This window comes from Populus euphratica, unplaced genomic scaffold, assembly GCF_000495115.2.
Source record: "Populus euphratica unplaced genomic scaffold, PopEup_1.0 scaffold11.1, whole genome shotgun sequence".
Taxonomy (NCBI): Eukaryota; Viridiplantae; Streptophyta; class Magnoliopsida; order Malpighiales; family Salicaceae; genus Populus; species Populus euphratica.
In genome coordinates, this window is record NW_011499878.1 from 1,349,819 (window position 1) to 1,377,296 (window position 27,478).

The window sequence follows — 27,478 nt, forward strand, 5'->3', positions numbered from 1 at the left end:
TGAATTTAGATCACAGAAATATAACATTAATTTGGTTGTGTTTTTTTGGTATTTTCTTACTTATTGGAAGAAAATACCCCATGGAAAGGAAATGAGAGTTGTGCTGCGACATGGGTTTTATTTATTTACTTATTTTTGCTAATATATTTCTGACAAAATATTCTAACTAGGTGTGTCCGTTAGGCACCATCTTTAACAGTTTTAACGGCCAAGCTGGGAAGATCAAACCCAGGTATAATATTGCAGCCCAAACTGCCACAGACAAAACCCTAAAATCAAGTGAAAAGTGCGATGCTGTGTCCGTACAAGCTCCTGCACGAGAGAAAGAGAGGGAGAGAGTAAGAAGGGGAGCAACCCTATTTGTATTCCTTGCATTAGTTCTCTCACAGGGTACAATTTTAGTGGTTGGCTAAATTTTAAACACCACAGTGAGGAAAACTTCAAGCTTCGAGATTTACAAATCTAAACTCAGTGATATTTCACGGGGGTTTTGATCAGTCAGAGTCACCGTCAAATTAAGAGGGGAAAAAATTAAAATTTTATAAGAGAAAATCGAGGAAGAGAAGCAGTGAAGCAGCTTCATCTCTAACTACCATGCCTTAATTTTCTCCAAACAAACAATATAGCCTAGCACTGATGCAGATTCCTCCAAGCTCAGTATCTGACCAGAATGGACTGAAAAACAACTTCTTCACAAGGAATAGTGAGGCCCATGTCATGATCAAACCCAAATTCTTCTTCTGCTTGTTGAAGCAAAGTTTGAAACTCGGGTCTACTTAAGATAGAGATAGGCACAATGTATCTGCTTCTGTTTTCACCAACATATACAACAAAGTGGCCTTTCGGGACATCCAAAGGAAGGCCTTCTTGGTCATGATAGCCTTGTTTCTTTCCTAAGCTTGAGCACCTCTTGAGGATCTGCTTGATAACTGCTGTTTGAGGCAATTTGTTTGATTTCCTGATAGCCATTTTTCGGAGAGTAGTTTGAGAGAGGAGGGCTTTTTGGGGTTGCGGTAAGTAAGAGATGTTGAGGTAATGCGTGAAAAAGTCGAAGGGATTGTGGGGGTATATATCGTGAGACTTGAGAGGCAGAGAGAGGAGCGGTGTCATGTGGGGTCGTGGGGGCAAAGGACAAACCAGGGGTGTTTTTTGGGTCTGTCTGACCTTAAGGACATGCCGGGTGTTTAGCCCATTGGGTTTACACCACCTTGTTGTCGTTCCTAGGGACATCACGGGCGCGCTCTCTCTCTCTCTCTCTCTCTCTACACACACTAAATTGGGAGTTCATGTTACATGGCAGACCGATATAATTTTTTGAATATAAAAAATATTTAAATGATGATAATATTTATAAAAAAATAAAAAAACTTGCCACTCGAATTATTAATTTTATTATATTCAATAACAACTTGATTTAAATAGAAGATAACAATAGCAAAAAAACATTAAAAAACATATGATAATAATTAATTAAAAAAATAAGTCATCAACATCATATATATATATATATATAAAAAGAAAAACAATTTGTTAAATACTCATTATCACTTCTTCACAGACATCAATCACAGCCAAAAGAATTTGATAAGATGGTTCAAACTCAACTACAAAATGATATTTTTGGTCACTTAAAGACGAAGTGATTATAGCGTGACTAATACATGCTAACAAATTATTTTTTTAAAACCATCACTTTGCCTAATAACAAAAAATAAAAATCAATAGTGTAATAACAAAAATATCCTAAAATCCAAGGCATAAAAAATTAAACTCCAAGGACAATGAAGAATTTTTACTATGTAAATAAAAATGATAAAATGAAAACACCTCTTTTTAGTTGTCAAAATATTTTTATATATAAGGATAAATTAATTATTTTAGAGTATATTTAATAATTAAAAATATAAATCTACCCTCAATAATGTATTAATTTAAGGATATTTATGATGTTTTACTATGTAATTTAAAAGAAAATTTTTTATCATGCTCTCGGTAAATTTAAAAATATCAAAATGCTCTCCTTACAAAGACAACTTTACCTTTTTTTTTCTTTAAAAAAATATAAGAAGGTAAATTCGTTATTCTTGTCTGTAGTAAAATGTACCCAGAGAAACATGTGAATTCATCACTTTTTTTTTTTTAGTTGTACCTTCAATTGCAAGTTCATGGAAGCACCACTGCAGTTTCCTATGCTTCCTCTTCATTTACTTGGTTTTTTGGGCAGACATTGATCTTCAAGTCAAAAGTGAAACAGTAAAAACATTCCTGCAATAGTACTATCACTTTTATCGTCAAAAGCAATTTTATTGGTCGAGATCACCGTTATCAAACCTATCCAGTGCAGAAGGTCAACTAATCAAGTGATCATCGACGCAGAACTTGACTTGGATATGTTTGTTTCTGAATTATGATGGGAAATGATGCCGTCAACCCTGGACAATCACAATATGTAAACCCGCGATCTTGATCAAACTTGAGTATAGTTCAATGTGCTCATTATAATATATATTTTTTTTAATTTTTATTTAAAATGATGTTATATCAGTCTAGTTTAAATTTTTATTTAAACTACGTTGTTTTGAAGTAAATCCGGGTAAACCTATTAACTCGATCCACTGCCTCATAATCCAAATCCAAGCAAGCCATAACTTTGATCTATATAATTTCCATTCACATTTAACAGTTTTCATGCCAGCTGTTTAACTTTTCTGTGTGGAATATCATACATTATTTTTCTTCAAGTATCTTAGAAACAGATTTTTCAGTGTTCCCCCTTACGAATGGTTGGACACATTCTTCAATTTCTTATGTTTGATCTTTGAAATTCTCAAATCACGAGTAACTTTGACTTCGCTTCTCTTTCACTCTTTCACCAGGACTAACAGCATAATATCCTAGAAGAAAGAGCAACGTGTGATCAAGTCTAAGTGCAGTTCATATGACATTCCTGTGGTAATTCAGATGGAAAATCCAGCCAAGGTTCTACAGGAATAGCCAAGACTTGGCTTAAGATTTAAGGTGATCTGGGCTCGAGTCTTTGTATGTAATTAATGATCAAAATGGGGCCTCTTCTCTATATATAAACGAGGTTAATTGACCTGACACTTGTAATTCTATATCTTCATCACTTACGAGATACTGTAAAAAAGAAGAGGAGAATTTTTACCCTTCTCTCATTTCTACATTGTTCATGGTTCAGTGATCAATAATATCTGTGCTGACTGCTGAGGGTTTCGGTCATCTTAACTGCTGGGCCTGTGATTCTGTGGATTGAGTGACAGATAAAGAACAGTTATTCACATGCATGTGCATCTGGTACGACTTGCCTTGCAGGGTTTTGCCATAGCAAATTAAGCATGCCGTGCATTTACTCTCCTTATATAGCTATAGTTTAGGAAATTCATACATGTATTTGAGAAATAATTTGACTGCTTTCAACAATTTCTTTAGTTGAATGCACTCCATCAAACTAATAGTGACACGGCAGCTACACACTTCGATGCTCTATTAATCCATGTCACTCCTGTTGATCAGCTCTTTCCTTTGCTCTTGGAGGGAGGAGTAGTGCTGATTTTATAAAAAATTCTTGATGTTCATCTACCTTTATTTAGAATTAAGAAAATAAAAATCCGATGCTTTAACTTGATGAGGGCTAGCAGCAATAGGCTCAAGCCAAGACAAGACCACGGAAGATGATGATCCTCTCATTCCCTTCCTGCTAGGGGTGCTCTGTAAAAATTGAAGAATCTTTCGTAATCTTGGAGAAGGGAGGCAGCACGGCCCCATTAATCAGTCAACGATTCCCATCACTGTTGTAATTCTAACACCACTTTTTACGGTATCCAACTCCATAAATATGGTTAATCAATCATCATTAATCAATCTTTTTGCTTAGCTAATATATATCAGTTTTAATAGACATTTAGTAGTTCATATACCTTACTCATTTCACACACACATGTTGAATCCACACATTTATACAGTATTTAAAGCATGAAAAGTGAAGAAAAATCTAAAGCGTGTGAGAATTTGAGGGAGTGGAAAGCTTTTCCTTCCCAGTGAAATAAAAGTCCTGATAGGTTTAGTTTTTCACTTCCTGAGAACTCCTGTCAATATATAACAGATGGGTACCTGTAAGTAAAATCAATCCATAAAATAAGATGTAAAGAATGTTAGAGAAGTTAAGAGGAGAGATTAGTGCCCTAAGAAAGGTGTTGGTAGAAAGTATATCTAAAAGAATTATTGGATAAATACATAAGAGAGAAAATTGTATTAATTTAGTTAAAGAAATGGAAAAAAAGAAACATGTTTTGTAATATTTTTAGGACAAATTTTTATGATTTCAAAATATAAATCTCAACTATCTTTGTTTTGTCTATTTTGAGTTAATAACTGATCAGAAAATATTTATGTAATTTTAACACGTTTATTGCCTTGGAGGAAATTACTGGAAAAGGCTTGCGATGGTTCTCCAACTAGTCATAGCTAGCACAACAAAATAAGAACGTAAATGGTCTTGGTCAGCCATAAATAGGGAAAATAAATGAGAGAGAAACAGGAGTGCATTAGCCTAATTCCAAGCCTGTCTATAATGCAGAATACCTTAGCCCCCCCATGTTCTAAGGCCCAGAAAACTTGCCCTTCAGCTCCCTTTTTAATGTTTCATACGGCTCCTGTCCTGCCTTGTCCTCTTTCTCTCTCTCTTTCCCTATTTTGCTTTTTACTAGATGATTGACCTTTATTACACTCCGGGTCAGGTTACGCTGTGGGTCGGATCTTGAATGGAAAAGAATGGTTTGGTGCTGATGATATATTTTTTAGTAAAAAATATTATATTATGTAAGGATTGATTTAATATAATTTAGTTGATTTTTCAAGTTAATTCATATAATAGATAAAAATATAATTTAATTAAAAAAATATTTTTTTAATATTAAAATAATAATATATTAGATTGACTTGAGTTAACACAAGTGAATAAATCAAATTCAAGACTTGGATTTAAATTGTAAGACTATAATAATTTTATAAAAAAAATTAAAATATTGGGTTAACACAAGTGAATAGATCAAATTCAAGACTTGGATTTGGATTACAAGACTATAATAATTTCATAAAAAAAATTATAAGTATAATTCTCAATGAACTTAATATTAAATGAAAATATTAAAAAATAAAATAAAAAATACTTAGTTATAAGTATAATTCTTAATGAACTTAATATTAAATGATAATATTAAAAAATAAAATAAAAAATACTTAACAAAATGATTCAAATTTACCTATTAAATTTACAGTATTGATCATAAGATCAAGATAATCACATAAAAAATAATAAAAATAAATTATGAATTTTAATCCCTAATGAATGTAATATTAAAAGATAAGATTAAAAAAATTAATTAAAAAATATAAAAAATAACTTGAGTTATTAATTAAAAAAATATAAAAAACAACTTGAATTAATCTACTAAACTCATGACTAATTAAAATGATAACTCAATAAAAAAATAATATCAAAAAATAAAATTAAAAAAATATTAATTAAAAAAAGATAATATTTAAATAAATAATAATACATGAGATGGGATACCATAAAAAATACACTTATTTTAGTTTATTGTTAATAATCATCATGATAATAACCAGTACAGTGACAGTACCTCACTCTCGTTTAGCTTGCATTTAAGTTAATAATAATCATCGTGATAATAACGAGTACAATGACAGTACCTCACTTCCTTGCGACAATACATGCATGCTTGTATGGTAGTTGTCTATCAAGCCTCGTTTGAGATTGTGTCCTAAACTATGATGTCAAAATTTAAATTTATTTATTTATATAAAATTTATTTATTTATATATTGCTTTAAAAAGTTGATATTAAAAATAAATTTAAAAACTATTATTTTAAAGAATTTATAAAAAAAATATTTTAAAAAACAATTATTATATCCCAACGCCGTGACTTTATAAGCAAATTAATACTTGAACGTGTACACATTTTTAACACTTTCTTGTCGTCCTTCACGGGCTCCTTGAGAAAATCTCCCCAATAGATTACACGGGCTATAGCTATAAGCAATTCAAAGAACAGAAAAATTGAATGGAAGATCCATGAATCTTGCTGCTTTAATTAGTCCTTGGTCAATAACTTGAATCAAACGGCCGGTTTGATAAATCATGAGTCTAATTATGAAAGTCTTATAATGGTATGACTTGACTATAACGGTTCTAGATCTTTGCTATTTACGCAACCGATTGAAGGTTGCCTATGATGTTTGATTGAGGATTTGAAGGAGAGCTGAAACAAGAAATGGGCCATGAGGGTACTCACACAGTCTTCATAGGAAGCTGCCCCCATGTTCTGCGAATGAGATTAGCCGGTGAAAGGGAGATAAAAACAGAAAAGTGGGTCCTCTATAATTCACTGAAAAGCAGTGACTATTGATGGCTAGACGAAGGCAATTTCCTGGGTAGAAAATGACCGCCTATTATAAGCTAAGCACATGAAGACCATGTTACTTTTGCCTTCAATACCTCTTGTAAAGACAACGTTGTAAGGACTTTGACCCAATTCCCTCCCAACTACTTTAGCCATGTAGCTTACCCAAACATTTTCAAACTGTCCCATTTGGATCTTTTGTGGAAGGGCATTTCTTACCGTATACGAAATAAAGGGTGGTGAAGCATTTGCCAATGAAAGCCAGATCGATCTGTGCATCCTATCATTTGATCCCACATTTGTATCCTGTTTTTTGTTTCGAGATTAAGTAGAAAAAACCCGTAAGGAGTATAGGGCGTGGGTTAGAAGCTGAAAAGGATCGATCCAAGAAACTATATCGACAGTAATAAACATGCTGAGGACAAAGAAAAGGTTGCCATGGACCATGCAGGCTACAATGGTAACAAAACCCTGGCAATAACAGCAATATACATGGAAATGTTGCCATCCTGGGAAGGCCTTAACCACCACATATGATCATAGAGTCCAATGTATTAACAATTTTGAAGACAGACGAGATTGATGGCAGCTTTCAAACCTAACATGAAAGTATGTGTAAAATCAAGAAGAAAAGGAATTTTGCTTCGGCCCCCATGACAGCTAAGCCCCAGAAAACGAAGAACCCAAAGGATTTCACGGATTTGTACCTCAAACTCATTAAGGTGCACATGTAGTACTGTAACAGCATGGAGGGGGAGAATTAATGTCAAATTCATTTGGTGTGGAACACAACTGTATGATAGTTTTGTGTTGCACGTCGCAAAAGGGACCAATGTTTTGTTACCATGGGTCCAAGCCAGGGTGGATGGGCTGGGTGTGGATTACAAAGATGAAACGTGTGCCTTTAAGGAGCCCATGAAGTCGAGATAATTTTCTAACTTGTAAAGCACATTCAAGTGCTGTCAAACTGCAAAACAACTAACTGTATTTATGGATTGATTTTTTGAGATGTTTCAACCACTTTTTATATCGGGTTCAGAACCGACTTAATTTTGGCAGAAAATCTAGTGGTTGCGGTTATAAAGTGGTAAATCGTTCGTGTTTTTACCTCCATTTTTCTGTGTTTTGCTCTTAGGTGTTAGAGAGCAGAAGCCCAAAGCATTAAGGACAACTAGTCGCAGTGGTGGTCCTCCTAATGAAGAAGGACTAGCTATCCTACAGGTATCCCAGTTTAATAACAAGGTTAAGAGTGCAAAATGGCCTGATTAGACCTGCTTGGTAGCACATCATGTCCCCTCGGTTCGGGTTTTAGACCAAGTTTATGATTGTTTATAGAAAAATTATTTTTTAAAAAAAATAAATTTTAGAGAAAATAAATTCTTAAAAAATAAATTATTTTTTGATATTTGATAGTGTTATAGAAAATGAACTGGAAAACACTTTTCAGTGTTCGATTTTGTTATGAAAAATGAACTGAAAAATAATTTATTAATATTTTATTTTTCTCAAATTTATTAAAATAATAAGGAACAAATCTTACAAATTAAAAAGTTAAATAGGAATGAAATTGAAAAAAATATAATTTCATAAATTATCTCAAATAAAATAAATAACTAATAATCAAAATAATAAAGATCAAATCTAAAAAAAAAAGATGAAGAAATTAAAATAGTAATAATTAACATTTCATAAAATATTTCAAATAAAATAAGTAACAATCAAAAGAATGAGAACCAGATTTGATAGATAAAAAATTTCAATAAAAAAATAATAGTAGAAAAGCAAATAACAATTATAAAAATGAGGATTAAAGTTAATATAAAAAATAAATTTTAAAAAATAAAATTGAAAAATAAATATTCAAAACAAAATATATATAGCAATCAAAAGTTTGAGGATCAAATTTGATATAATCAGCTAAGAATGACATTTCTAAATTTCTCACAATTTTCAGAAAGTGTTTTCCGTCTAAATTTTTCAGGAAAATAATTTCCTGAAAACCAAGCCAAATTTTTCTTTAACTGGAAAGTGTTTTCTGTTGACCAACTTTTCTAACAGCAAACAAACACAAGAAAGTTTAGAAACAAACACAGTTAAAAAGAAAAATACTTTCTTGAAAATAAAACTAAATTTTTCTTTGACTGGAAAATATTTTTCGTTGACCAGAAAGTGTTTTTTATTAATTGAAAAGTATTTTTCATTGATCAAAAATTATTTTTTATTGATTAATTTTTTTAATAATAAATAAACACAAAAAAATTTTAAAAATAATTTTTTAAATATAATTTTTCAAAAAATAAACGTGGCATCGACATGGCTAGGTAGTTGAAACTATATTTTAACTGTTAAAAATATTAAATTGTTGTTTTTTACATGGATAAAACTTTTTTACTTGTTGAAAGCCCACAGCCACACCAAACCTATTTCGTTTACCTACCATCAAATTTGAGTCACTTTTGGTACCTCAAACCCCATTTTGCGTACGATTCGAGTCAATTCACTCATTGGTTATAAATTTCTCATAAATAATATGTTCTTTTTTGGCCGCTACCATCAAATTGAAAGGATTGTTGACTGACCATTAGTGGTTGAATATTCGAATCCTTGCACGTTAGCATCCTAGCCAGACAGAATCAGAGAGCTAACCACGCCTGTTAGGCCTATGTCCAGTGCCTTCCAAACCAGAAGAGCCCAGCATGCAGTGAAACTGGGCCCCTCGTAACGGTTATTTTGGAGAGAGCGTGCCATTATCGTGGAGAGAGCATGCAACTATTTGAAAAAAATTATAGTCCTTGCAGTTGCCGAGCCTCCGACGATGAGACATCGGAAATATCTTGCTCTAGGGTAGTATAAAATATTGTATAAAATGGCAAGAAAAGAAGAATCATGAGAGGGAGAAAACAGGTAGAAGGCATGGAAAGGCCCACCCACCAGGAGAACCTGTTGAACACCAGGAGGCTACATCAGCAAATGAGCTACGAACAACATCGTTCATGACGGTACAAAAAACAAAAAAACCCATCTGGTTCTTCTGGAGTGATAGTTGATGGCTGTTTCTCAATTCAATCTCTACTGCATAACCGGACATGAGAATTTCTTCTCATCCCGCTCCTTCTGAATGAAATGATTATCCAATCAAACTATCAGTCTTTTGAACTTGCACGCTGGTAGTGTTCCACAGCCAATCCACACAAATCTTTTAAGCAAACAGAATGCACAAAAGCACACACGTTAGTAGCTAACCGAGATACAGCTCAAGCTGACACAAAGATATTATCGCAAGGCTCACGGGGAAAGTAAGAAAACCACCTTGGTTAACCTTATAATTGGCAGCAATAAATGTTTTTCTTGCGCGTGGATCATTGTCTTAAAAATGAATGACAGAACAACTCAATATTTTTACTTTCATAACAAACAACACAGTGAAAAATTCCATGCTAACCGCCAGGTATCGAAAGAAAACTCTTCAAATAAGTAAACCACCACCCCGAGTCAGGAAAAACTCATGCTTCTCTTGAGCTAGCTCGGCATTAATTCTGGTGATAAATCATAGGTTTAAGCAGATGCAACAGCTGGCATTGCCTCTTCGGCCTGCAACTGCTCATAATATTTGACAAGGACTTCCCAACCACCAGGGCACATAAAACCATCTGGAGGGTTCTCACCATTTCTAGCATAGGTCCTCATCTGCAACAAAACAAAGCGGATACCAAATTACAGGTAGAAAATTATATACAAAACCTTCAGCTGCCTAAAATACGAGGATAAAAAAAATCTTCAACAGTATTACAGGAAGTTTGAGAAGGTTCTTAAGAGCAAACTTCCACATCTTGAACCAACTATATAAAACCCACGAAACCATGCAATAACTGTGCAGTAGCAAAAACAATCACCTAATGATTTCCACATTACCCTTGATCAAAGAATGCGCACAATCAGCAGTGATTATGCTTTCCTTTCTACTCTTAAAATAAGATTTGCTTGAAGATGTCATATTCTTTGTCAACAAATGGAACTTGAAATGATTGGATACCTAGGACTTTTGAGTCAAACAACTCATCATAACTGACTTATGCAAATGAATTATAGACAACAAGGAGGAAATCAAGGCTTTATTGAGCGTCAACTCGGTTTGATCTGTAGAAAGAAAAATAATTATGAAATCAGATATATTGTTCCTACCTTGGTTCCAGAGATGAAGAGGAAATCTTTGGAACGAGATGGATCAAAAAATGCCATCTTCTTTGCCACAGTGTCATAGGCTGCCACCTGCACAGTATAATAACAGAAAGATTACTCAATGGCTTCGCTGAGTAGATATGCCAAAAACAAGGATGTTAGAGCCTTGATTTCTAAACATCAGTAATCCATCACATCTTAAGCCACAAAACTTAAGCCCAGCAGATGCATTACAAACTCTCAAGTGTAAAGTGCCACCATATTGACGTTAGATACAAACAGATATCAAAGCGGAAAACAGTAAACAACAGCACCTCATTACTAGATCTAACCCCGTCTTATATGAGCAGCCACCTGGCCCGCATGTTTGTCAACAAATTGTCTTCTATACTACCTTCAAAATGTTCAGTCTGACCCTATTGTGCCTCGTCAGAGTTAGCAATGGTTGTAATATGTTTCTGCAATGATGATGTTATTAATGCACTAAGATGGAAATAGAAGTTTATGGTGTTGTTACAGATACTAGCCAAAAGTGACAAATAATGCATAGGAAAGGAGCTTTGACAGAGAGGCGAGAGGTTGTGAAACCTACCCTAAATGGCAAAATATTCAACTTCTCCAGGCCTGGAGCCATGCTTAGAACTTTTTTTCCATGATCAGGGTCATATAAATCTCTCTTCTCTGTCGGGTGACCCATACCAGCAGGATCACGACCTACAATGTAAAAGTTAGCACCTGCATTTACCCGTGCCTTGGCATGCCATTGCACTTCAGTAGGACCAGCATAATGCATAGGTGACGGGAATACAGCAACTATTGTAGTTTCAGGGTCAAGAACTCCATCTTCTAGAACCTGCTCAAAAGCAGATCCATGAATGCCAATTCCACAGCAAATAGAATCATTTTACATCATTGGTTAAAGAAAAGAATGGTAGCGGTTTTCCTAGGGTGTCAGAATATGTATCATCACAGAATGGATGATCAGATCAATGTCATCACAGGCTATGTAGAAGAAATTACTGAATACAACCTTACTGTGTTGTTCCATCCGAACATCCAAAGGAACGTCATCAGCCTTTGTGAAACCTCCTAATGGATGAAGCAGTAGAATCGGATTCTTATAACCCATTTCCAAAAGCCGCCTGCGTGTATCATTCATCAATAAGGCATGCCCATTATGAACAGGGTTTCGTAACTGAAATGCAAAAACTGCATCAGCTTGACGCCTATCAAATTCCTTCCTGAGTTGTTTGGGAGAAAGCCTGTAATGATCAAGTCCATCATTGTATTTAATGGGCTTTAGCACTTCTAGATCTCCACCTAGGAGCCAATTTCCTGCTGGAGCAATGAATTCCTCAACGTACGGCAATCCAGGTGCTGTTGTCCCCCATGTTCTAGCTATTCTTTCTTCTTTGTTATGCTTGTAAATCTCAATACTGCAATAAAATTTTAAATTCAGAAAATCCCCTTTTGGTTAAACGAAAAAAGTCAAGTAACTTGGCAGGTCGGGAGCAGCTTGCATAAGTGAAATGATTTTTTAAATTCAAAGGGCAATGCAGCATGACTACCCACCCAACAACGGAAAACCAAAGTATAACAGCAGGAGTCCGCTTTCCAGCAGTGTAAAACACAGCCTCTGCTGAAATTTCAGCCCTATTCAGCCCATAGGGTTTCTAACATGATGATCACATCCAAGACAAGACCGATAATTGGGTTTCGACACACATGGTAAAGCTGTTGGCTATCCTGAAGCTGTTTCACATGAACATTTGCTTCAAACATGTAAACAAGAACATCCACTATGTGTTTAAATGACCTCTAATGCCACACGACAATGGGTATCAGCACCATCAATGCATTCAGAATTCCAGACATGGAAGTGTGCCCTCCTGGAACATCAAAAGTTTAACTGAACGAAAGCAACTTCGTAATGCATTTATTTGCTTCAATTCCCACATTCAGAAACTAGCTCTTATCCTTTCCGAAAGATCAACTACCATTGTTTTTTTACTCGTAAACACAACACAAGTTATTAAAAATTCATGTCAAGACAACAAACAGCATTCCATTTCCACATAAAACTATAAAATAACAAATGGTGTAACTAGTATAAATTCCAGGTTTAACTGTGCTGATCATTAAATTGGCACGCTTGACCACATTACAGAAATGATATTTTTGTGTGTGTATTCTATTGAGATATAATTCTGCCACCATGGCAAAACACGCCATGAATTAAAAAAAAAGAAGAAAACATATACAAGAGAAGGAGATTAACTAAACCTTCGAAGAATAGCAAGCAAATCACCCTCAGGACCAACCAATCCAACATCTTTTGAAGACCCAATACTCTTTTTGGTCTCGTCATCAATTGCCAAAACAATAGGGAGCGACATATTCACAACAGTCCCATTTTCCATTCTCAAAGAATTAAAATGCAAACTCTGCAAATACTCATTCTCCCTCATAAACCCTTTCAAGGGACTCGCCCATCCTTCACTTATCACATGAACCCACTCCACATCAATCTTAGCCAGCCTCGCTGTAGGCAGTGATTCTGCTTCCAAGGTTTTTGACCCCCTCTCACTCTCTGGCACTATAACATCCACCAAGACCCCACCATCTGGCTCAATCAAGGAGCTCTTGATAACTGTACCGGATACAGAAGCTTGAAACATTCCGGGTCTTTTGTTGTTGTATAGAATAGGGTTCAATGCGTTTGAATGGTAGATTGGTTTTGGTCGGATTGCTGGGAATTTTGTTCTGTTTCTTTCGTGACAATTAAGGTTAATTATGCGAGGAGCTATGGTTAGTTTAATTGTTAAAGACATGATAACGACGGTGTTTTTTTAATGTTTTTTAAGGTTGCTGTCAGAATCTGGGGGCTGGTTGTTGTGGGAGTAAGGTGGAGAGGCCTTGGGGTGGGGGAGGGGGCGGCCTCTGAATCTGGGCCGCATTTTTAACAGGAATATGATTCGACTGCCAAAGACATCCACACGTTTGCTTCTGGGAGGGCAGTAAGGGGCTAGAAATCATGAGAGATGAATGAAAGCAACTAGGCAGTGATGGCCACAACTTGTCGTGGCGTGCCCCGGGAAACCACTGTGATTGCCAAGAAAAAAACTGTATTTATAAAAAATTTAAGGCACTTTAATGAAAAGAGTGTTTCTTTTTTCTTTTCTGAAGGTTTAGTCTGTTTTTTTAATTGATTTTTAAAATGTTTTTGATATAAAAAAGTAATATTTTTTAAAAAAATCTGGTGTGCTGAAACCATGGCTGGATAGGTATTGCCAATATCTTGAAAACCAAAATCATTCATGTTTGCCGCCATGCGTTTGGTTGTATCAGGAAATCATTCCGCCTCTCCCCGACTTTTATTTACTCGTGCGAGTGTCGGACTCTTTTACTTGTACTCTGTTTTCCTGTGGGATTGGAAAAGGGGTGGATGAGAGAGGAGAGATTAGACAAAAGGGGTTGGAATTATTCTTTGTTTTGGCACCAGGTATGAAGAAGAACCCTTGGAAGAACAAGAGATAATCGTTCCTCGTTTATAATTTTCAATTGTTTAAGTATATTGGTTCTTGTGTAATTCGTCATTTCTCTTCTCAGTCATTTCCACCTTATCCAATCTATTAATCTTGGTAAATGACGGTAGCGGCTAGAAATCGCCTAGGAATGGTCCGATTTAAATACCTTCACATGGTAGACCCCAGTTGAACAAAACTGAAGAAAAATTGAGAAGATCCATCGAATTGAGACGAAGAGAAGGTAGAGCTGTCGGGCAAAGGCTGGCTCTTCTTGTCCACCTGCCACAAGAGTAGTTTTTTCACGCTTGTTTTTGTCAAGGGGGCTGAAGAAAAGGTTACTCCTATAAAGGATCTTCGAGATAAACAGAAAATCTCAAATTCACAAGGCCTATCTTTGCCCCGCCACCCTTCTTGACCCTAATGGTTATGCCAGAGAACAATCCATTTCCAGCCCCCGTTCCCGACCCGCTTGCTGACCCTGTTACCTTCTAAAAAGACACAATCACCCTTACATTTATCCCCAGATATCTTCCTCTCTTATTCATCACGTCAAATTACCCCCGGGCATCTCTGTAAAAAAATTCCCCGTAACCTAACTCGCCGCATAACAAATCCTAAAACGTAACATTATCCGCGGACGCAACCTGAGAAATTTGCTTTTCTCATATTCTCCGTGGCAAGGGTTAGCTTTCACTTCATTGCTGTTTATGCTATCTATTCAATCCGTTTCTTTAAGCGAGTTGGATTGGTGAGTCGCTGGTTTGAGTGATTTGTGATGGGAGTGCCGGCCTTTTATCGGTGGTTAGCGGAGAAGTATCCGTTAGTGGTGGTGGATGTGATCGAAGAAGAACCGGTTGTTATCGAAGGCGTTAAGATTCCTGTGGATACAAGTAGACCTAACCCTAACAATATCGAGTATGATAATTTATATCTCGATATGAACGGGATTATTCATCCCTGCTTTCATCCCGAAGACAGAGTAAGATTCCGATTCTCTCCCGCTCTTGCCTTTTTGCTTCCGTTTGAATTGATTTTCTGTCTTTGGAAGTTTATTCTGTGTTTTAGAATGCTATTTTGGTCTTAATGGAGTTGAATCAAACTGGATTTATTTATGTTTTTGATAATGTGATTTATTTTTTGCTTGTTGAAATTTTATTTCTTTTGCAGCCTTCGCCTGCTTCTTTCGATGAGGTGTTTCAGTGTATGTTTGATTATATTGATAGGCTTTTTGTGATGGTGAGGCCTCGGAAATTGCTGTACATGGCAATTGGTGAGCGATTCAAATTGGGTCGTTTGCTTTTACTGTATTTTATAAGTGTACTGATTTTGCGGGAATGACTTGTAGATGGAGTTGCACCTCGTGCTAAAATGAATCAGCAGCGATCTAGGCGTTTTAGGGCAGCTAAAGATGCAGCTGATGCGGTATGTGTTTATGTTAACAATGGAGGGCTCCTTTTCTTGTATGCAGTCGGAGAGTGTCATGGGTTATTGGTTAATCAGCAAACCAAGTTTCTTTGTTAAAATTACTGCTTCAGTTTTGTTTTATATTAAGTAAAATTATTTGGCATGTTCATGTATTGATGCAATGGCTGACAGTGGATGCTTAGTATCTGAAAGTGAATTGACGTAACACATAGCTTTTTGGATAAAGCACAGAGGTTAGCTTAACCAATTACTTATTGAAGAAGGGAGAATATTTATAAAGATATAAAAACAACTCTTGAAGGAATGCTTACTAGGTAAAGATTTTCTGAGGAGCACTTAGAGTTTGTTGGATGAAAATAATCTTTCTTCTTCCTGTGGAAAACTGATGGTTTTCGGAGTTAATCAAATTGTTTCTTTGAAATGAGAGTACTAGAGCCCATGATCCTGATACCTGCTTTGTAGTCCCTTTTACTTAGTCATTTCTTGGAAACTGCAATTATCCCTGGTGAACTTTTTGGGTGTGCAATAGATAAATCCTTGGTTATGCAGACATCCTGTTTGACTATTTATGGAACTTTCGGTAGTTTTGGAATCTTCAAGTTTTTGCTAGTGAACATTTACTTAACTTTTCAGGATGCCTGTGACTGTATTTATCGTTCATTTTTGGATCTGTTTCGGGATTATCTAGGTTTTCAGTATTCCTTATGTTTTTTTTTTTCCCATTCATCTTCATTCTTATTTTGCTATAATCTTCTAAAAGAGGAAAACTTAACACTCAGCCAGACATACGCCATTTCAGTAACTATCAGTAATTCCCTATTTGTATTGTAGGCTGCTGAAGAAGAAAGGCTAAGAGAGGAGTTTGAGAGGGAGGGCAGGAAGCTTCCCCCTAAGGAGACATCTCAAACTTTTGATTCCAATGTTATCACTCCTGGAACTGAATTCATGGCTGTTTTGTCAATTGCATTGCAGTACTATATTCATCTTAGACTAAATTATGATCCTGGATGGAAGAAAATTAAGGTATAACCCATAATGTGGTCCTTTGTTAATTTTTTTTCTCATGCAGTGCTTTGTTTTCTTTTGCAAATATAATGCTGTACTCACCTTTTGGTGTGTGTAACAGTAGCAAATGAATAATGCTTGAATTTCAGTTCACATTTCTATTTTGTGAAGGTCATCCTTTCTGATGCAAATGTTCCTGGGGAAGGGGAACACAAAATCATGTCCTATATCCGTCTTCAAAGAAACCTTCCCGGTTATAATCCAAATACACGCCATTGCCTGTATGGTTTGGTATATTTCTTCCTCAGCTGAGTCTCCTGATCTTTTATAGCCTAACTGTTAGTTTCCTTCTAGTCTAACATTCTTTCCTCTGTTTATTGGTGTTTCTGATAGGATGCAGATTTAATCATGTTGGCTCTGGCTACCCATGAAGTTCATTTTTCAATTCTTCGAGAGGTCTGTTGTGATGTTTAGAGATATTTGCATTTCTCTAAAAATGAATTCAATTTCAAACTTCTTATGCTGTTTCTTAGCTATTAGTTTTAGTTATTTAGCAGAGAGTAAATAGATGCCACTTATTTTGACCAAAGGCTTGTTCATCAATTATCAGAATAAGTGGATGGAAAGAGTCTATTTTAAATAGCTGTAACCCACTGCTGAACTTCCACTTATTTTGACAAAGGTTGATGAATCATCTGCTAAATGTTGGATTTTAATTTTCTTTAACGGCCTTTTTTTAATGGTTCGCTTCAGATTGTTTTCACTCCTGGACAACAAGACAAATGCTTCCTATGTGGTCAGATGGGTCATTTAGCAGCTAATTGCGAAGGAAAGGCAAAGAGAAAGGCAGGAGAATTTGATGAGAAAGGCAATGACGTTGCTGTGACCAAAAAACCATACCAGGTAGGTGCATTTTAAAGGTCTTTGAAAGTTGTGGGTGTAAACTTGAAAGTACATTGTTTCATAACTCTTTTCTGGATGCAGTTTCTCAATATCTGGATTCTTAGAGAGTATTTGGAGTATGAATTCAGAATTCCCAATCCTCCGTTTGAGATTGATTTGGAACGTACTGTGGATGATTTTATATTCATATGTTTCTTTGTTGGCAATGATTTCCTGCCACACATGCCCACACTGGAGATTCGTGAGGTTCGTGAATAGTTTACTTGAAAGTACATTGTTTCTGCGTTTTAAGATGGATATATTCACTTTGTTGATTGAACCTGGCACATGTGAAAAACCATATGAATCTTTTGGCAATACAGATTGTGAATTCTTTGAGTAGCTGCTTAGGATCCTTTCCCTGCTGAAATAAATTAACTACAGCATAACAAAGAAAACACCTTTTCTTTTTTTAAAAAAAAAACTCATTTCTTTCAGGGTGCAATCAACTTGCTGATGGCTGTTTATAAGAAGGAATTTAGGGTGCTTGATGGGTATTTGACAGATGGCAGCAAGGTACTTCAATGTTCGTGCTATATGTTCTACTTAAATAATTGGCTGCTGGCAATGGGTTCTATCACTGAACTTATGACTGTTAGTAAGAGTGCTCATAAATTGTTATTTATAACTTTCTGTTTTCTCAGCCTAATTTAAATAGAGTGGAGCATTTTATTCAAGCTGTGGGTTCATATGAAGATAAGATATTCCAGAAAAGAGCACGATTGCACCAGGTTAAATTTTTTCTCCAAAAGTTTGGATGCATGCATCCCTTTTTGATGGAATTATATGAAGTTTAGGCATAATTGTTTTGTGCACCTTTGATCAATTCTGAATTTTATTGATTTTTTCCTGGTTACTAATTGTATTTTTTTTCCTTGTAAATGGGACGATAATGTGATATCTCTGGCAGGGTATTGAAAAGATGGATATGAGACAATAAGATATCTATTAGTTGTAGAAGCAAAAATATTTTCATTTATAAGCTACAGTCTATGGAACCTTCTACCATAAAGTTTTGGATAGACAAGAAGAGGCACTGACAGAAAGAAGCACCTCTTTTCAACACTGTGAACTAATTTATCTTGTCCTTATATTTCAGCGTCAGGCAGAAAGAATTAAGCGTGAAAAGGCACAGGCAAGGAGAGGTGATGATGCAGAGCCTCAAAATCAACCTAAATCTTTGGTTGCGGTTGCCCGATTTCATGGCTCTCGTCTTGCTTCAGCTCCCACACCTTCACCATATCAGGATGATGGAACACATTCTCAGACATCTGATGGTAAAGGATCATCCTCTGTTCGGAGGCATAAAGTTGCACATTTGTCTTCAACAGCCAATATTGGTGCTGCCATTGTTGAGGCAGAGAATAGTATGGAAATAGAAGTATGTTTTCCTGCTTCAGGAGAGGCACTTTAATGTAATTCTGACTCCTTCAGCCATTCTTTTTAGGACTCATTTTCTATGGGCTAGCCTTTCATTTGGTAGGAGCCCTTGCTGGCGAGGGATTAAGAGTCCATCTGTTTACTCATTTTATTATCTTATGGAACTGAAATCTGCAGTTTGTTTCATTTATATGATGGACACTTAATTTTTTTCAGGTACTTGAAAACAAAGAAGAATTGAAAACTAAGCTTAAGGGGTTACTTCGTGAGAAATCTGATGTTTTTAACTCAAAGAATCATGGAGAAGACAAGGTTTGAGTCTCCTATAGAAGTGTTGATTATCATTCATGTTCTATGAATTTTAGTATCCTGCCAAATTCTCTTTATTGTTTTTCCTTTTTTGGGCCACTAGTTTTTACTGATGTTTCTCTCCAATGTTCTTTTACCAGGTCAAATTGGGAGAACCAGGTTGGAAGGAAAGATATTATGAAGAGAAGTTTTCTGCAAAAACTCTAGAGGAAATGGAAGATATACGGAGAGATGTTGTAAGTACATGTACCACTGTAGCTACTGATTTTGAATTTCCTCCATCTTTGATGTTTCTATGAGACATGTAAGCTGATCTTATATCTTTGACATTCAACTGAGTAGGTTTTGAGATATACAGAAGGGCTGTGTTGGGTCATGCATTATTATTATGAAGGCGTTTGTTCTTGGCAGTGGTGAGTTTTTGAATTTTCATTTGTAGCAGTTCTGAGTTCTTGTTTCTGCTGCAACTTCTGCTCTTTTCCTTCTTAAACTTCATGCCTGCCAAAATAAGTGGCAATTTGGACACTGCAGTCTAGGTGTTGACCATTATAATTTTAGGAAATATTCTTGCATGGCTCTGTTGAAAGATGATTTGATGGTTCAGACTGACTTCTCAAGATAAACTGCAGTTTACATGTTGTCTTTGCACTTGATGTGTCAATACCTTAAGATATTCAACTCAGAACTGGATAAATTCTTTATTTCAGGTTTTATCCGTATCACTATGCACCCTTTGCTTCAGATCTCACACATCTTGGTGAACTGAACATCAGTTTTGAACTTGGTTCTCCATTCAAACCATTCAACCAGCTTTTGGGAGTTTTCCCTGCAGCAAGGTATCCTATCTATTTACTTCATATCCCCTCAGGGAAGCCATTTCTATTTGCAAAAACTCCTTGAAAAGGAGCTAATAAATTTTTTTTGCAGTTCCCATGCTCTCCCTGTACACTATAGGAAATTGATGACTGATCCAAATTCACCTATCATTGATTTTTATCCTACTGGTACACATCTTTACTGGAAAAGAGAGCTTGACCCATGACTATCTTTATATACATGCATGATCAGATGTGTTCTAACTTCTGTTGCATCTATCAGATTTTGAAGTGGACATGAATGGAAAACGATATGCATGGCAGGTTTGTTTTATCTTTGCGATCTTAATTCATGTGGCCTTCCAGGAATGATTGTGTGGTTGGAGTAATTTTCTGTCAAAGTGGTTCTCATTGATTCTCTTGTGTTTTCCAAATAGGGTATTGCAAAGCTTCCCTTCATTGATGAATCTCGCCTTCTTGCAGAGGTCCAAAAAATTGAGCACACACTAACGGTATCCATCTTGAATCAAGTTGTCTGCTTCATTATTTGTTTCTTTCATTTCTTGAATTTTCTTACAAGAAGATCCTATGGTTTGACATCACCTTACCTGAATGTCGCAATGTTTTGTAGGAGGAAGAAGCAAGGAGAAACAGTATGATGTTTGACATGCTTTTTGTGTCATCATCTCATTCTCTCTCTGAGAGCATATATTTACTCGATAATCATTGCAAACAATTAAATGACAAAGAACGAGCTGAAGTCAAGGAGCGTATCAATCCTGAGTTGAGGTCTGTATTGATCGAATCACTTAAAACAGAATAAATTACGTAAGTATTAACATTGAGTTTTGAAAGTGGGTAATTTTCATAGGGGTCCGGATTTGATTGGTTCTGATTTTTACATGAATTGCTCTTTGTTGCTTCTGGATGTTAACTTTGTTAAGTTGGAATAGGAAATGTCAAGTGATCATCTAGTTGCGTAACTATCCATTCTTAGTGTCATGCCTTCAAGCTTGAATACAACTGTCCTTTAAGAGTCGAACTTTGGACAGAATGCTGAAAAGTTGCGCTAGTTGGCTGACAATAAAGGGAAAGCAAACCAGTAATAGTATTTTAATATTGAAATCAACTGTCATCTGGGAAGCAAAGTTCATGTGGCTACTCTTTTCTTGCTGACCTGGATTTTCTATTATATGTTGGATTCATTTCATTTTCGAATATTTTTTGTAGTTTGTATATGGATGTTCATTCTTGTCTCAAAGATAATCTTCTGATGTGGGGGTTGTGCTTGAGAAATAAATCCTTTATAAACCACAGATTCAATTTTCTTTATTTTAATCAAGTCTATTTTCCATAATGGTGTTATCTGAAGTGTTGGATTCTTCTTATGTTCAACCAAGTTCCTACCATCCCAGAAAATGGATTTAATTATGTTGCAGGCTGTTTTCTAGCTTTGAAAATGTCACCTTATAATCTTTAGGCTACAACATATGACACTAGTTTTCCATTGAGACTGAAAGCTACTCTATGTTCCAAAATCATGTTATGATTGTGCTTGCTTCCCTATCAATCCATTGGTGGGAGTTGTTCTACCAATATGTTACATGATTTGTGGATTTAGCATGCCATGCAGTCTCAAAGAGAATCTTCTGATGTGGGGTTTGTGCTTGAGAAATAAATCCTTTATAAACCACAGATTCAGTTTTCTTTATTTTAATCAAGTCTATTTTCCATAATGGTGTTATCTGAAGTGTTGGATTCTTCTTATGTTCAACCAAGTTCCTACCATCCCAGAAAATGGATTTAATTTTGTTGCAGGCTGTTTTCTATCTTTGAAAATGTCACCTTATAATCTTTAGGCTACAACATATGACACTAGTTTTCCATTGAGACTGAAAGCTACTCTATGTTCCAAAATCATGTTATGATTGTGCTTGCTTCCCTATCAATCCATTGGTGGGAGTTGTTCTACCAATATGTTATATGATTTGTGGATTTAGCATGCCATGCATTCATGTGCCTGTTACTGTCAACTTTTGGATGTGACACTTGAAGTTTCTTATCTCAAGTCATGTTTTTAACTTTTGTTCACTACAAGCTCACCGGCTTGCTATGTTCTCAGATTTTGGGTTTAAAAGAACTATATTTTCTACAGTAATCACAAATTTAAAATCTGTTTGGATGATTTTCTGATTTTATTTATGGCTGCAGTGATGGGATGAATGGCTATTTATCTCCTTGTGCTGGAGATACTCACCCTCCTATATTCAGGTCTCCAGTTGTAAGCATGGAAGACATTTTGGCCAATGAAGTCATGTAAGCTTATAAATGTTTGAGTGTGATATGACTATCAGATTGTTTTAAGTCATAATTTGTCTATGGTTTGTTCCTGTTCCTTTATTGTTTTTTTCTTTTTTTCTATTCAGATGTGTTATATACAGACTTCCTGATCCACACACACACATCACTCGTCCCCCTGCTGGTGTTATATTCCCCAAAAAGGTATGTATTTGGTAGTGATGCCTAAACGGACCCACAATCGAAGTTGTTACTTGAAATCTCCTCTAGCATGATATGTTTTTTATTAACAGCAAGCGTGACTGCTTAGCTGACAAACCTTGTTTGTTTCTCTGTACTGGTTTCTCATATGCAATTCATTTGCATTTTATCATATGACATCAGGTAGATAAATAATTTTAGATGTGCAAAATCTGGTGCATGTGGGTGGTTATTTACTCTGAGCATATATAATCTGCAATTGCTTTTTATTTAAATTATTGCAGTTACAGTTGAATCTTTCTGCTTATTGAATGAAAGTTTGCTGGAATTATTCCAGTCATCTATAATAATTAGTTCTTGTAGGTTTATTATGTTTCTTTTGGTTATGTAACTTCTAACATGGAGCATGTATATGTTTGGCAAAGTTGTCTTAGCTTGAGAGTCACTATATCAATTTCTGTTTCTTTTTTGTAGACGGTGGATCAAGGTGATCTGAAACCTGAACCAATTTTATGGCATGAGGATTCTGGGAGGAGGCCTTGGGAGAATGACAGGTGTGCTTTACTTGATCTACCCTGCAAGTGAAATAATTCTTGTTTGGTTGATTGCATGATAAGATGCTGCACTCTTTCCTTAGCCCATCACACGCTCATTTATGCTTCAATTACAGCACATGTTCCACTTTTTCGGCTATAACTGTTTGATTGGTTCTTCCTTTCAGACGAAATCCCCCTGGAACCATCTCTGCCCATCATCTTGGGGAGGCATCACATCGACTAGTTTCTAATAGTCTACAACAGAAGATAGATTGCAATGGCTATGGCAATCATATGCATACCCCACCACCACCTTATTTTGCAGCTCCCTGCGGCCCACCACACTCTTTCTATTCAAATGGCCTGTGCAATCATGGACACTATGGAACTTTACAATCAGAAATAGATTATTCTCATGCAGGTTATCCCCGTTCTGCAAGTCCTTATATGCCACCTCACTATGACCATGGATATGGTTCGGCAGGTGCCAACCCCTCTTATAGAAGGTCCCGTTCTCAGAATGAAAGAGAGAACCAAATGAGTGGGCCACATCCAAGGCACGTGTACCACTCACCTGAATTTCATCAGAATGGTAGACCAAGATATCCACATGGGCCTGTGGCACATACGTCAATTGGGACCTCAACATATGCTTATCAAGGTGGTTATGACGCCTATCAGAGTTACCAATCACCTGGAGCTGGTAGTCACCAGCAATGGGGTGGTAGGTTTCCTCCGCCTGCCAACCATAGCAATCCCAGCAGCGACCGATTTTCAGCACTGGATCATAGAGGAAATAAAATGCCATCACAACATGGTGGAGCAAATCGGAGACCCCAGCCACCTCATGGAAGTGCTAATTGGAGGCCCCATCCACCAGCTGGATATGGTCGTCAATGAAGTGTTTCTTATAACGGAAAGGTACCATGATTTAGAAGCCTTTAGTTTTTGGGTTTTACCATTTCTAGAATGCTATATATAGGTTTTTTCAATGTATTTTTGTAGTTTAAAAAATCTAAATTCAAATAAAAAAAATGTATGCATACATATAATCAAATAAATTCAGATATATGTAATTAAATAAATCAAGAATTATATGTGTGAATAAATAAATAAATAAATAATTATTAATGATATTTAAAAATAAAAATTAAAAAAATAATAGATGTAGATTAAGATATTAAATTTTTAAAGATAAGGAATTTATTTATCTGGTCGACTTTGTTAAATTTATTTAATAAAATAATTTGTTTATTTAAGAAAATAATAAAAATAGAAATGCAAATGAAATTGATTAAATAAAATAAAAAAAATATTATGTAAAGTTATATATATTAGAAATATTTGTTGAATATTTTTTTCAAATAAAGATTATCCATACAAAAAAATATAAATAAATATTGATGAATAATAATAAAAAAAATTAAATGTATGACTAAAAAAATAATTGTTATATATAAAAAATATTGATGAATAATAAAAAAAATTAAATTTAAATATATGACTAAAAAAATAATTGTTATATATAAAAGGATTTTCAAAACAAAATAAATAAAAAAGAGTATTAATTTAAATATAAATTAAAAAATTAGAGAAAAATTATAAAAAAAAGAATCATTAATTTTTTAAAAAATTAAAGAAAAAAAAAAGAGTAAAGGTTAGGAGCTGCTTGGGTAAACTCAACATTTTAAGCCATAAAATATTTTTTTGTTTGCATATATTGTGAACCCAATAGTTTTTGTAAAAAAAAATGTCGCTTGATTTGTTTAAATTTTGATCATTGTGAGTTGAAAAATTGAGGTTTAAGTTTTTTTTTACCTAAAAGCCTGTTTTTATTTTATTTTTTGACTTAAAAAACTTAAAATACCATTTTCAAGACTAAAATCAACTTTCATTTTATTTTCTAACTTAAAACACTTATAAAATATTATAGGAACTGTGATAAATTTATCTATGACTTAAAAAATTTAAAATACCATTTTCAAGACTAAAATCAACCTGAATTCCAAAATCATTATGCTCAAATCTATTTTTTCATAAATTTTAAAAGTATAAAAACAAAAAAAAAAAAAACTCCTCTAATCAAATACATAAATTTTAAAAGTATAAAACAAAAAAAACAAACTCGTCTAATCAAATAGAATTATTTGTAAAAAATATAGTCTATTTTGGTGATATAAATTGATATCAATGATTATTATTATTTTTACTATCAGAATCCAGTGATTAAAAAATAAAAAAATGAACTTTTATACTAAAATTAAATTGAAAAAATATCCAGTGATTAAAAAATATAGTCTTAATTGGGGATTAAAAAATAAAAAAAATGAAATTTTATACTAAAATTAAATTGAAAAAATATGGAGACACTAAAATAATATACAATATAATTTGTATGATTTTTAAAATTTAAGAATTAAAGTATATTTTTTATAAAATTGATGGTATGTCATTCATGTTTAGTGTCTTTTCATTTTGATTTTTTTTTTATGTAATTTTATCTTTTCATAAGAAATCAAATTCAAGTAGTTTTCTATTAAAACTAGATCATTATAAGAAAGTTAGAGAATCAAATTAAAAAAACATAAAATTTTACATAACCCATCCATATTAACATGTGAGAAAATGAACGATAAAGCCTTGCATGGTAAAAAACTCGAGCATTTTTTAGTAATACTTAATTATATAGATGGCAGAGGGAAAATTTTAGTAATAAACAGTATAGAGTGTATGAACATCACATCCTCGACAAAAGCTGTAGATTATTCCAAGGAGCCATTTGATTTTAAGGAAACGTACATGAAGTTTCGTTTCTTTTTCCCTCCTCTCTCTCACGATCAATCGTTTGAAGTCATCGAAGCATTTGTTTGTTCAAGTGTCAAAAAGTTAATGGCCTTCAGTTTTCCATAGCAAATCTACTGTGTGCTTTCGCCTAGTTATTTCTTACGAGGTGATTAGCTATTCTGCTATAAGATTGTAGCGTGGCTAAGAAAGATTGTGCGACCTTCACTCTAATATCTTTGTGCAGGGGATGGTATCAGGTATGCTGGTGCACGAGCTGCCATAGTAATCTTCTGTTTTTGGGGAGGTGAGTATTTTGGAGAATCTTTTTGAGAGGAGAAAATATCACGCTTCCAAGTTTGGCCCCTCTTTGGTTCCTTGTGTTGAGCTAGCTAATCATAGCCCTCGATAGGCTATATTACCCCTTACCTTTTAGTATAATTATTATGAAATATCTTACCATGACATAATAAAAATTTATGGAAATATTATTTCCTAATAATTAAGCTTCAAGATTAATTCAAATAAAAAAACATAAAGTTTATAATTGAAACTTGTAAAATTTTAATTACTGTATCATATTTTTTAAAAATAGAAATTTTATAGGGAGATACTATTTGGAAGCACAAAAAAAAATTCTTTAACAAGAAGAAATGTAGTATGACAGAAAAATGAAGAAATCAGATGTGGTGGCATGCAGTGACTAAAACATGAAGATAAAATTTAAATATTCTAATTACAGAACAAGACTTTCTATTAGTTATATATTTTTTATGTGTTAGTTTTTTTGACACGGGCTTCAAACGTGAATTATTTAATATGTTTTACTAATCTTGAATAAATCAATTTGATAATTATAGAAATACACACAAATTAAGAACTCTTAAGAATAAGCTTTACAAATTTTGTCTAATGTTTTATTAGCATGCTCAAATATTAAAAAAAAATAGCTTTTGAGTTGAGAGATAAATTAAATTAAAAAAAAATAGAGAAATCATATTAAGAAAATATCGAAAATACACCAATCAAATATACGATTAACCATATGATAAACCGCACGTACACAGGCAGGGTAGCCCCAGCTAGCTTGGTGGGGTCGGAGGTGTGAATTAATTAGTTTGATCCTTATTGTAATTATTTGAACTTGCTTTAATTATATACCCTTAATCTTACTTTTTTTTAATAGAAGAGTCATACTGTTATCTTGAAGACATCAAATACATGATATTGAATAATTAAGGGACAGATTGCTGACTTGGGGAGCCTCAATTTTTGGAATGTCAAGTTTCAATCAGTTTCCCTTCGCACGGTCTGCAGTTAGGAGTCTGAATGTTTTTTATAAGCTACACGTATGGATGATTAGGTAGCTAGTCTAAGTCTATGTTCTCACAGGAATTGTTTATTTAGCAAAATCCTACAAGCCGACGTGTATAAGCAGAGGGGGAGGTGTGGCACGCCTCCACTGCTACAGTTCTTGATTTATTTTTCTGCTTCTTTTTTTGGTTCCAAGAACACCTTCCAAGGAACTAGCTAACACGAATGTCACGCCGAGAAGCTCTGCAAATATCATTGTGAAGAAAACTGAAACTCCCCTTCAAAATCTATACTCGTATTACTGCATCAATATACACTCGC

The 27,478-nt window shown here is 34.6% G+C and overlaps 3 protein-coding genes across 5 annotated transcripts; 1 reads left to right on the forward strand and 2 right to left on the reverse strand.

Annotated features, from left to right (window-relative positions):
• Window positions 1-334: 334 nt before the first annotated feature.
• LOC105128846 (auxin-induced protein 15A-like) lies at window positions 335-1,050 on the reverse strand. Its single transcript, XM_011030682.1, has one exon. It carries the CDS (start codon window positions 967-969, stop codon window positions 655-657), a length of 315 nt encoding a protein of 104 aa, XP_011028984.1. The 5' UTR covers window positions 970-1,050; the 3' UTR covers window positions 335-654.
• Window positions 1,051-9,739: 8,689 nt separating this feature from the next.
• On the reverse strand, window positions 9,740-13,684 carry LOC105128847 (ATP sulfurylase 2-like). The gene is made up of 5 exons (XM_011030683.1): window positions 12,908-13,684; window positions 11,655-12,060; window positions 11,217-11,477; window positions 10,628-10,714; window positions 9,740-10,132 (listed from the first exon to the last, which is right to left on the reverse strand). The coding sequence occupies exons 1-5, from the start codon at window positions 13,453-13,455 to the stop codon at window positions 10,001-10,003; spliced, it is 1,434 nt and encodes a 477-aa protein (XP_011028985.1). The 5' UTR covers window positions 13,456-13,684; the 3' UTR covers window positions 9,740-10,000.
• Window positions 13,685-14,459: 775 nt separating this feature from the next.
• LOC105128849 (5'-3' exoribonuclease 3-like) lies at window positions 14,460-27,261 on the forward strand. 3 transcript variants are annotated; one of them, XM_011030685.1, is made up of 24 exons: window positions 14,460-15,130; window positions 15,319-15,421; window positions 15,497-15,573; window positions 16,408-16,599; window positions 16,753-16,872; window positions 16,975-17,037; window positions 17,335-17,484; window positions 17,566-17,730; window positions 17,962-18,039; window positions 18,168-18,254; window positions 18,623-18,904; window positions 19,120-19,215; window positions 19,353-19,448; window positions 19,555-19,625; window positions 19,920-20,048; window positions 20,140-20,216; window positions 20,311-20,351; window positions 20,465-20,557; window positions 20,659-20,816; window positions 22,239-22,343; window positions 22,454-22,529; window positions 23,001-23,080; window positions 23,248-23,983; window positions 26,091-27,261. In XM_011030685.1, exons 1-23 carry the CDS (start codon window positions 14,927-14,929, stop codon window positions 23,960-23,962), a joined length of 3,258 nt encoding a protein of 1,085 aa, XP_011028987.1. In that variant the 5' UTR covers window positions 14,460-14,926; the 3' UTR covers window positions 23,963-23,983; window positions 26,091-27,261. The 3 variants fall into 3 exon arrangements, with proteins under 3 accessions (XP_011028987.1, XP_011028986.1, XP_011028988.1); XM_011030684.1 differs by having other exon boundaries at window positions 14,461-15,130; window positions 18,623-18,928; window positions 20,465-20,539; XM_011030686.1 differs by having other exon boundaries at window positions 14,463-15,130; window positions 20,465-20,539.
• The last annotated feature ends 217 nt before the right edge of the window (window positions 27,262-27,478 follow it).